This window comes from Branchiostoma belcheri, unplaced genomic scaffold (genome assembly GCF_001625305.1).
Source record: "Branchiostoma belcheri isolate BF01 breed outbred unplaced genomic scaffold, Haploidv18h27 scaffold19, whole genome shotgun sequence".
Taxonomy (NCBI): domain Eukaryota; kingdom Metazoa; phylum Chordata; class Leptocardii; order Amphioxiformes; family Branchiostomatidae; genus Branchiostoma; species Branchiostoma belcheri.
In genome coordinates this window covers 63,024-74,027 of record NW_017803379.1, presented here as the reverse complement: position 1 = coordinate 74,027, position 11,004 = coordinate 63,024, and the positions used below count along the sequence as shown (strand labels likewise).

At 41.0% G+C, this 11,004-nt stretch overlaps 2 protein-coding genes across 5 annotated transcripts in view; one reads left to right on the top strand and one right to left on the bottom strand.

Annotated features, from left to right (window-relative positions):
• LOC109468036 (ATP-dependent (S)-NAD(P)H-hydrate dehydratase-like) overlaps nucleotides 1-9,338 on the bottom strand; it is a 58,339-nt gene extending 49,001 nt beyond the window's left edge. Inside the window, exons 1-9 of one of the 2 annotated variants that reach the window (XM_019766255.1) lie at nucleotides 9,196-9,338; nucleotides 8,504-8,633; nucleotides 8,197-8,242; nucleotides 7,950-8,038; nucleotides 7,529-7,637; nucleotides 7,017-7,067; nucleotides 6,508-6,612; nucleotides 5,992-6,112; nucleotides 5,509-5,629 (exon numbers count right to left, since the gene is read on the bottom strand). In XM_019766255.1, the coding sequence (XP_019621814.1) occupies nucleotides 5,509-5,629; nucleotides 5,992-6,112; nucleotides 6,508-6,612; nucleotides 7,017-7,067; nucleotides 7,529-7,637; nucleotides 7,950-8,038; nucleotides 8,197-8,242; nucleotides 8,504-8,633; nucleotides 9,196-9,331 (908 nt within the window). In that variant the 5' untranslated portion in view covers nucleotides 9,332-9,338. Of the gene's footprint in view, nucleotides 1-5,504; nucleotides 5,630-5,991; nucleotides 6,113-6,507; nucleotides 6,613-7,016; nucleotides 7,068-7,528; nucleotides 7,638-7,949; nucleotides 8,039-8,196; nucleotides 8,243-8,503; nucleotides 8,634-9,195 lie in introns of those variants that run through there. The other variant, XM_019766256.1, reaches the window with a different exon arrangement.
• A 202-nt stretch (nucleotides 9,339-9,540) lies between these two features.
• LOC109468024 (coiled-coil domain-containing protein 138-like) overlaps nucleotides 9,541-11,004 on the top strand; it is a 56,420-nt gene continuing 54,956 nt past the window's right edge. For all 3 annotated transcript variants that reach the window (XM_019766232.1, XM_019766233.1, XM_019766231.1), the window contains exons 1-3: nucleotides 9,541-9,710; nucleotides 9,987-10,059; nucleotides 10,478-10,699. In XM_019766232.1, the coding sequence (XP_019621791.1) occupies nucleotides 9,648-9,710; nucleotides 9,987-10,059; nucleotides 10,478-10,699 (358 nt within the window). In that variant the 5' untranslated portion in view covers nucleotides 9,541-9,647. The remainder of the gene's footprint in view (nucleotides 9,711-9,986; nucleotides 10,060-10,477; nucleotides 10,700-11,004) is intronic.

Sequence of the window (11,004 nt, the reverse complement as noted above, 5' to 3'; positions counted from 1 at the left end):
TTTATTCTTGGAATCACCAATTTTTTTAAATGTCACAGTGGTGGTCTTACAGTAACTGACAAACATGGGAATTTACATTACGATGTTCCTTGTCTATCCCCTAAAGTTGTAAATAAAAATCTTGCGCTACGAACCCAGCGAAGCAGCCGCTGTAGCGAGGAACAGTCTCACGTCATTAGCTGTGATGGAAATTTGATTCACAGCCGCTTCTTCCATCAGAGGTAAATTAAGCAGAAAGCAAAATAACGCTTGAGAGTTGAAGAGTTAATGTGCCAGTAAATGGTGCTAATTGTGGGGATCAGATGGGCTGGGGTCCCCTACAGGGGGTGAGATCACTCCCCCTCCCCCCTGTGTGATGTATTTACTTGGTGTCAGGACAAATAAACAGGAAGATACTACCTTACACACAGACTACTGATGTAGACATAATCATTTGGTGGGCTGGGGCAATTTTGTATACTGTTACTCATGAGCATTTTGCAGCTATCAAAATGAATATGAAGAACATCTTATACTATCATCAAAATTTGTTACCATTGTGGTGGAGTGGTTAGTAGCCCTTCTTCGGGACTGGGAGGTCAGAACATCAGAGGTTGAGAACATCATCACAACATCATGATACAAACTTAGCCACATTGTGGACTGTGTTCTTATTGAAAAAATGCCACCTACATTGGCTACATACAAATGTACATGTATACCAGCGAGAAGCAGTACTCCAGTCAGAAGCTCTGAGGAAGATGTCTGCCAAGCATTGAAATGTAAGCAGGTAGGTAAGAGACATTACAGGCTGTGTAAAACAAAACTCCAATATCCTTATGTTCTACCATCCTGATGAAATTATATTCAGAAAGAACAAAAGATGTTCTACTCAAAATACCACAAACCGGTGAATGAATCCCTCCCAGCCCACCGCCATCCCTGGCACATGTCCCAGCAGTTTGTAATGATGAGCTCCATCTGCTGTGTGCTCAGTCTTCATATGATGAAGCACCTGGCTCAAACAAGTGTCCCTCTACTGCTATTTATTTATGGGCTTAATTTGATACAGGCAACATCTGCTGCGAGGTGGGGTGGGTGTCAGGACAAGACGGATGTTTCCTGGGCCTTAAAACTGCACACCTGTCTCCTAGGTGGGCCACAGGACTGGAACTGATTAGCTGAAACTTCACACAACTGGATGCTATATTGTCACGTTCAATGAGTATTGAGCACTTTAAAAACAAGTGCTTCTGCAAAAGCTGACCATTTTCGCCGCTTACAGGCTTACAGTTTTTACGAACATTTTCCCCATCCTAGCATTTCAATTTACCTAAGTTACATAAATGGTTCTAGTTCTCATCAACATTGTATATAATGAGAGAACATGCACTTCTATATTTCAACTCTTTAAGTTTAAAACATTACAAAAATCAAGTATATAACAGTTTATAACCTGTTTTCTCTCTTTTAAGAGTCTTTTTAACAGAATAAAAAAATGAGACACAAAAGTACATTTTAACTTAAATTATAAGTAACGTTAATATATATATATATATATAATTTTTATTCAAAATCTCTTCTATGGCTTTGTCCCCAACATCTAAGTTTACAAACCTCGTGACATTCAACCAGGGCTTTAGCCAGGGCCGGTTTTACCGTCAATTGACGGTATTTTTTCCCGTCGGACGGTAAAAATTTAAGTCCTTACCGTCAACATTGACGGTCAAAAATCGTGGGTGAAGACATTAAACTTAGCAAAAAATGTAGCGAATTTGAATGAGCCACGGCGCGGGGTCTTTCCAAAGCGCGTCGCGTCTTTTCAAAACGCCGCGGGCCCACACATTTCTTATTTAAATACGGCGGGAAACCTGACTTCAAGGAACGTGCCGATGTCTGTTAACTCGGTTCTTTTCTTCAATGTTGCTGTCTGTTTAAACAACATGTGCTAACGGCCACATAAGAACAATGGCTCGACTCAGACTCACGCTGGTAACTGTACATGACAATAAGATAAATAAACAACATGTGGCAACGAACAAAGAAATATCAAACGTTTTGAAAATATACTGTACTTGAATTTTCATACCATCGCAAGAAAACGGAGATCGATCTACGCAAAGTGGCTCTATTATTTATATAAACTTCGTTAAACCACCTTCGAAGACTTGAGCGGCAGCATAAAGATAAATTTTCTGGAGCCGATCGCTGAAGCAAGTTTTTGCCGGCGTACGTAACTCCCTCCGCGGCAAAATCCCATATGCCGTAGCGAAATCGCGTCTCAGCACTTCCCCAAATCAACTCCATGGCCGCTAAAGTCTGCGAATGAGGTTAAACTTCCTCATTTCGGTTGAGAAGCGGAGCTACTAGTATAAAATCATGTGCATGGCGGCCATTTTGTTTGCTACCCGAAGTCTTCCGAATGATCTAAATAAGGAAATCGTCGGAAATCTGAGCCACATCCCTCGCTGTCGGCATGCGCTCGGGGCTGGCTCGGTGGAAATCGGAGGCTGTGGCGTCAGGACTATGTTTATTTGCATGGCTCGGGAAGCCGCCGCGGCTTGAATCGCAGCGGGATTTGGGCGCCGGGCGGGTCAAACAAAGGGAATATGAAGTTGTGAGGACCATATTTTTTTTTTCATTCTTCAAATTGCAGATTGTGTAATTTTTATCCTGAAATCTTGAAAATCTATCTGCAAATTGCAGACTGAAGACGGGTATTTAGAACACTGAATACATGAAGTGTGCGGGGGGGGCATGATGTCGATCACCGGATCATGATTTTTTTTCGCGTTGACCCTGATTCAACCCTAAAATAATACTCGAAGAGAACTTCAAAAGTCATCTTTTACTAATCATATATAATTGTTTACATTATATCATTTGATCAACCTGATCCATTAAAAATTGTCAATGGAAAATACCTTGCCAAACAATGCAATACCTATTTAAGTTAATTAAACACTCACTCATTAATTAATTAATTTCCTAAAATACAAAAGACATGTTGGTGAAAGTTAGGCACCCAGGTAATATCAATAGTTCCACGGACAGCTATGTGGGCCGGAGCTTCTATTGCGTGCGATCTACGTTTGGTCAGAAAATACACCCCCCCCCCAACACACACACACACAAAAACACCGATCCGGGAACGCCTGAAAAGGAGGCTTTTAATAAGCTTTGCCTGCAGCGCCTTGATTGGTCGGACGTGTGACCCTCTGGACTGCCGGCTAATGGAAATCTGAACATCTAGACTAATCCACACTGCTAATGCTCATTGACATAATTTATGCTAGTTTATTAAAATCCTTGATTACTGTGAAACTGTCTATAGACATGTCTTTATCAACATTTTTGGCAAATAATAAAATCAAGTTAGTGTTCAAGACAAATTAAGTTTGTTTTGTCAGCAGCTTTGTTATGCAACATTAATAGAACTATGATTTTGAAATTAGCAACCATAATGGAAAGTATACAAACGTCCAAGGCATAAATGGTAAAAAGTGCACTCGCAACAACGACATCTAGCGACATGCGGCAACTCAGCATGTCTGCATGGCCGTCGCAACAACGACATCTAGCGACATGCGGTGACTTAGCATGTCTGCATGGCCGTTGAAGGGTGGAACCGTTGATCCATCCATCCATCCACCCAATCTCAATCTCGTCTGAGTTACCATTTTCGCGCATGCGAAAATGGTAAAAAAAAAATCGGCAAAACAGATGACTATCGTCTCTATAAGATCTCAACCCACCCAGAAGACTGGACTCCTCACCAGGATGGACCCTTCTCTTTTTGATAAGTGTGGTGGGATCTTTAACATGCTCTACTCAAACACGGGACCTCCATTGAATGTCCTATCCAAGGGACGTCACTAACCGAAACAAGGTCCTCATTTTCACCTGAGTTGAGTGAGGAAGAAGGGACAACACAGGGATTCAAACCCAGAACCTTCAGGTTCTAAGTCAACAACCCTAAACACAAGACCACCTTGCCACCTAAACCATAACTCTTTCAACACCCAAGGACTTTCATTAGAAAAAGTTTCTCTGTCCTAGTAACACTATAAGGAACATTGCCTAGAGTTTACTACAGGATATACTGATGCCAATGACTTTGTAGTTCACCACTCAAATATCTCATGTCTGCAGCTCTCCATAGATAAAACATCAACCATTTGTCCACATCCATCCACAATGCACCACAAAAATAGATGCATATGCATCACCATAAAAGTTGTAAAAAAACAAAGTCCTCTGAGTTTTCATCCCATCCATTCACAATATTCTATTATCGTCGCTCTCCCACTTATCAATGCTGTTTGATATATCTCAACGGGACAGTAAAAAAAAACACGTCTGATAGAGGTATATCCCAACAGAACACATGGCTTAAGCCCTCAAGCAGTACAGAAAGCAATATTAAACCACAAGTAGTTACAGATAAATCAGGCAGTCTTAATTTCCGAAGAAGCGGGTGGGGAATCGTAACACATAAGCGAGTCCCCCCTATCTGTTGTAAGCTGGCCATTAATTCTGACGGAGACAAATCGTGGGATCACTTGAAAACACCCAGAACGAAGCTGCAATTTGTCAGAACGCTCCTGTACCGTCCACGGTCGCGATGTTGAAACAAGCCTTCGGGGCTTTGACAATCAGAGCTGTCATGATGGAGAGAGGGATGGTTTTGCTACAAAACCTGACATAATCTTCCCAGTCTGTTACCTGAAGAGATAAAACGGCTACCTTTCCTTGTATGACAGCCCAATTTTTTAACACTGATCTTCACCTTCCATGTTTTAAAAAATTAAATGTAAATCACTTTATATCCATGGTAGCAAAAATTTGCAGTTTGAGAAAAATGGACATGTTTGTTGGTACAGACGTGACTGCAAAAACCTCAAATATGAAAGTACCGCGAATGTAGAGTGATTTACAGTATTGGCTAGGGTGGTAACCTGAATATACAGTTGGCATTATTTGCTTGTTCCAACATATAGTTTGTTCAACTGACAGTCCAGGTACATGTAAAACTAGCCTGGATGCCAGACTGTGCTCAGGCCAGCCTCAGAGTCTAACTTTGGTAAAGTTTCCTTGGGGAGCTAGCCAGTATACTGGCCCTTGCAACAGTCTGGCACCCAGGCTAATGTAAAACCAACCAAGCAATGAAAGCAGACTGAAGACTGGATATTCTGCCTAACTAGTCATTCGGTATGGTGGGTTGTATATATCCTTTGCACGAAGGGCAAGTACAGTGAAACCTTGCCAAGAAGACCACTCAGAACAAATTCCATCTAAATGGATAGGCGGTCTTCTTGAACAAAAACAGATAGATTCAAGCCACAAGACATAACAGTACAAAATGTACACCCTCAGTCTATCTTTCCAATCTTCTGCTTACCCTGTCAGCTATCACCACCACCCCTTGTAGCAAAATGGTCTGGCCCAGAACACGTGGAGATAGCCAGGCCTTTCGGGTCATTCTACTTCTACGATGGGGGTGGGAAAGACAAGAATAAAAACACCTACTTGTCAACGCCTCTTCTGACAGCATCATACCCCCAGAAGGTGAACACCCCCATGGCTCCTGACAGGATGTCCCCCTGCCCTCCTGCTCTGCAAGGGCTGCCTTCTGCATCAGCTAGTAGAACTGAGAACAGTACAAAAACGCCACCTTGTAACATTGGCATGTATTGCAGGCCAATTAGCCATCTATGTCTACATTACCTTGAAACATGCCTAATGTTATCTTCCATCTAGCAATTGGCATCCCTCTGTTTGCGATAGCATATAGGAATTTAAAAAACATATACTGCTATCTAGTCATCAGAGGACATATATGCATATGTACACAATATACAAGTCTATGGTGACATAACACTTGTATATACCAAAATGAGTGGATGTATTTTTCATAGTAAAAGTCTATACAGGTATTATGAGTGATAAATAGTACATCCCAATCATTGAAAAATCTACATTCTATAATGGACTGTTCTGTAGTGACAGTACCTTTGTCTCCATTAGATATAACATCAGTCTGGCCCTTCTGTACAATGGTGAGGTTCCCCATAGCCTGGCTCAACTGTTTCACATTTTCTGAGGAGGCATTTTTCTCTGGCTGCTTCCCAAGCTGGAAAAGGAAAGTAGAGTATTGTTTTTTATCATATTGCATTGCATTTCATATAAATTGAGATATAGCCTGTATGAATAAAAGAATTAGTCTACGTATTTGTTGTAAACACAAGTATCTAATTTATTCTATTGTTACAATCACTGTCCTTGCCACATCACTGCTCAAAATCCTTTTTTTTTTCTAGATACCTGGTACTGGTGCACTTGCTACATAATGTAATCCAATACCACTATATGTTTGCTACAGCACCAGTTACCATGGTTATAGGGTTGGTTCAGGTCATTGACCTTACGTGTTTGGAGAAGAAGAAGAAACTGAGCCAAAACAATATATTTTCCTTCTACAGAGGTAAACATAAATACTATTATCACAAAACAGTCTAATGTACTGACCATAGCTTGGAAGAGCCTGTTGAACTCCACAATGTTGGGGGTAAGGATGGCCTTGTTGTAACCTGTGATGACTTCAGGACTGACTGTCACCAGCCATAGGCCATCCTGGGACACAGAGAACATTATATTACTAGTCTGCTGTTGTCTGTTCTACCAGTTCAATCTATAGTGAAGTGGTTGACTGAACTGGTACTGACCTTGGTGCTGACTATGCCATCTAGAGCTAGCAAATCCTGTCATACCACAACAATCTGATAGGTGGTGCTTCTATTCCACCAATTATCAACATAGCTTCAAAATCTGTGATTGACCAAGTCTGGTACTGTCCTTGGTGCTGATTATGCCATCTGGAGCTAGCAGGTCCTGCCATACTACAGCAATATGATAGGTGGCGCTTCAATGCCATCAATTCTCAACATGCTGTTGTTTTGTCATCCTAAACTGAGATGAAGCATGATGCTTTTTCAAGTAGCCAGTAGCACGATCCTAAAGAGAAGGACAGTACTTACTGCATCAATGACCACAGGAATGGACAGTTGGCGAGCTTTTGCAATGACTCCCTGAAATAAAAAAAAGGAAAGTATATTACATGTAAGAACTAAAGATGGCAGAAGCGTTTGTTACATCAATGTTAAAAATAGAGGGCATGTTAGAAAACTTGAATATAACTGTATGTCAATTCCATAAACCTGGTTTTCAAACTCCATTTTCAGTATTTTTCAAGTTCAATACATTTAGTGTAGCGTTAAATGCGCTTGAGGATTTGGTTTGATCCCTGGCATTCCTTGTGTCCTTGGAAAAGGCCCTTTACACAACTTTCCTCACACTACCCAGGTGGAAAATGGGTACCTGATCTACAAAAGGCAGTAGAGGGAGAGGGTTGGGGCCTTGCAATTCTGGGCCCTAGATACAGTGGTTCAGCAACCAACTGCCCCTATGGCATCAAAATGGCTACAGGACTACCTTTACACTTAAAACAAAATTGAGAACCAGCAAAGTGAATTTGTATGGCCTGACTAACCTTGACATTGTCCATGATATGCTGCTCCCTGCCCATCCCAGGTCCCACCACCAGGGTGTGTAGTCTCTCCATCCAGGTGGACATCTCAGCAACACCAGTCTGCTTGTCTCTGCAGATACAGATCAACCACACTAGTAGAAAGGCGGGCATTTGTCCATGAGCAAATACAGCATATTTCACTCCATCTCCCTCCCCATGCTACAATGTACTGTTCCAAACTCACACTGAGTTTAATAGTATATCAAATACATTTATGATCACTGCAACAATAGTAAGAATTCAGTTCTATTTGAGCACTTCTTTTTGCTTCTTGTATGATAGTTTTATTTTTACTTCTTATGATGTGGACAAAAGCTATACACATATACCAATTCAGTTCAATCCACACACCTATATCTAGTTTGTAATAGTAGATACTCACAGAAGTGGATGGACGATTAACTCAGGACTGTAGGACTTGATGACAGTCGCAGCATCACTGGTACAGAAGACATGGGCCAGGTCTGCTCCCTTGGAAACATGACAAAACAACTCTACTTTCATTCCTTCATTTTAAGTTTTATGCCCTCATTTGGAGAAATCAGACAAATACTTGAATTACCATAAACGTGTATCAAGAAGATAATATTAGTAAGGATGATTTACGCTGATGTGAATATCAAACTTACAGACTTCAGTGCAGCAATCCCAGCAAAGTAAGGAGCACCTGTATACCTGTGGAAAATAGAGACCCTTCCATTTAATACGAGAGACCAACAATGAGATGAAAAATGGGAATAGTCATCATTAGAATCTTGTACCAGTAAAAGCTTATCTTTTTAAACTAGTTTGGCTAAACTAAAAACCTAACAATCCACTGGTCATGACACAAAAGATGAAAACTATGCACAATACAAGTTCACTATAACAGGAAAATTCACCTGCTACTGTTTTAATTATGTAAGTGGAACTATACTAAGCATGATGTTAACTTACTCCTGACACCCCCCGACCACCCCCACTCTCCCAGCCTGCCCCTTGTGCCGGTCGTAGGCGAGGGGAGGTACGATGGACCGTACCATCTCCAGCAGGTCTCCTCTGTGATCTGTGCTCATGCTTAGGACTCCTGAAGAAAAGAGGGAAGACATTCTCTGAAGAGCTAATCTTCCACTGGTCGTGAAAGAGAAGACAGGTGCTAAAGTTGTATGTATAGATTTATTGTACAGGGGAAATTCAAGGCACCCTAGCATGTTGGCAGAACACAGTGTGCCTGCACGAAATCATTGGTTGTTTGGTCAAACTTTGTATCACTATACTGAAGCTTGTTGATCAAAATGTAATAATATGCCTTTAGTATGAATGCACTCTAGAGCTGAGCCTTCAATTGCAAGTTCAAGAAAGTTGCAGAAATGGCACTGATTCGAATAGCATTTTTGACATGACTCAGTAGTCATATGTCAAGCGATAGTGCTAATACACATTAGGAATGGGAGGTACAAGAAACCATAGAAAAGATTTTGGATGAATTTGCGTTTCGATTTAGCGGAAAAATACATGAACATAACTGCCCCGCCCCCTTTCTAACGTTAGACGTCAACAAGTTACAGACGACAAAAATGAAAACTGCAGTCATCAATATCTCATAAAACAACTTTTGACCGGCGTTTAGAGACTACAAACGTATCTACCTGGGTGTACGAGTCTGTGCTTGAAGTGCAGGCTGTGGTACAGGCCCCGGCGTATCGCAAACATCACCAGGAAGACGATAAAAACAATCGCGACCAGCTTCCGACTATGATCAGGCGGCAGCCATTTCGGCTTCATCTCTGGTAATATCATCTCGCGAGATACGGCGAGAGGAGAAGTTTTTCTTCATTTGTAGCCTAGCATATACGCTAAATTTGGTAAAATCATATCAAAATTGACAAAATAGAAAAATTTATATGCAAAACTGTAGCTGCTTTTTCTATAATATTGATGAAAAGAATGATTTTGATTTTGATCACGTGGTTTACAAACGAGATTTCACTTCTCGCTCGAAATTCAAAATGGCGGTAGCGTGTTAGAAAGTGACAGGTCGATCAGCTGTTTGGTTGATTTTTCCTTCATTTTCTGCGATCTCCAAGCCGATGGGCGACAGATGGCGAGTTCTGAAGAGTCAGACATATATGCGGAGTCGGTAGCAGAGACCAAGAGGAGGAAGGTAGGGTTTATACGCGGTAAATGACGATCGTTCATCTTGACTTTTCGCTCCATCAACAAAGAAGTTCGGTGTTTTTCAGAACGCGTCATAAACGTAACATTGAAGTTTGATGACCCTTAATCATGATCCAAGGGTCACTGTTATGATAATTATGCTCATACAAAAGGTTGAATATGTTTGAGTGCGCATTTAGGAACACGAGATCTTAGAATATTCAGCTCTTCAAGACTGTTCTTGAAACTAAGTTAACGTTACTTACACTTTTGCCCAACCCAGGAGAAAAGAAAGACATCGGCCAGACTGTTTGGTGATGTTCTGTCATCAGCACCCAGCAGCTCAAGGAGCCAGGGTAGGCAGATATTCTGATTTATTTGATTGATTCATTGATTGTTTATTGAAGTGTATGTAAGAGACCAAAGATTTTCTCAAATATCTGATTTTTTTTTCATTATTTATTTCTTTGTTAAAAGTTTGAATAATAAAGTCCAGCTCTATTGTGCGATTACCATGATTTCACGGCCAGTGAGTGGTTGGCAAAAAGGTGACAGTTGGGTGATTTGCCTACCAATAATTTGCATATGTCTTCAAATAATTTGCATGACTGTCTATATTATGTCAACTAAAACATTGACCATCCTTGTTGCATTCTTTTGGATGGTGAGAAACTACTAGTAATCTCTAACCAGGGGATGATTCTTCTGTTGCTGTAAGTCAGTACTTGTAGTATAATTTCCAGACCTTTCTCTCATCCATGTCCACACACACAGGTCTTTCTGATACGCAGCGAAGCAACAGGTCACCCAGGAGATCAAAGTCCAGATTCTCCCCAGAGGGTCTGACCAGCAGTGAGAGGAAATACTACAACAGAGCCCTGAAGGACCTTTATGAGATTATCAAGATCAGCAGTAACAAGCTGGACCTGTCTGAGAGTATGGAGGAACCTGACAGACATGGGGACTACCAGGGTACTGATGGAGATTATAGCCAGGGTGAGAGATGCTGTATGGCTCTGTACTTTGACTATACTTGGTCTAGTAGGGAAGCTCGTCGGCAGAACATACTGTGTCTGCACGAAATCTGTAATAAGCAGTGCACTTCAGCAAAACGTCTTTTGGTCATATTCGAATATTTTTAACTGATAACATTCTGTCTATAGTTTCAAATGTGTTATGCAAAATTCATCACGTTTACCTTAACATGGTCTAGCCCAACAAACTACTGCTCTGTTTATTCTTATTCAAATACATTCAAACACACATAAACATGTATATACGGTTACCAGCCTTTCCAACTC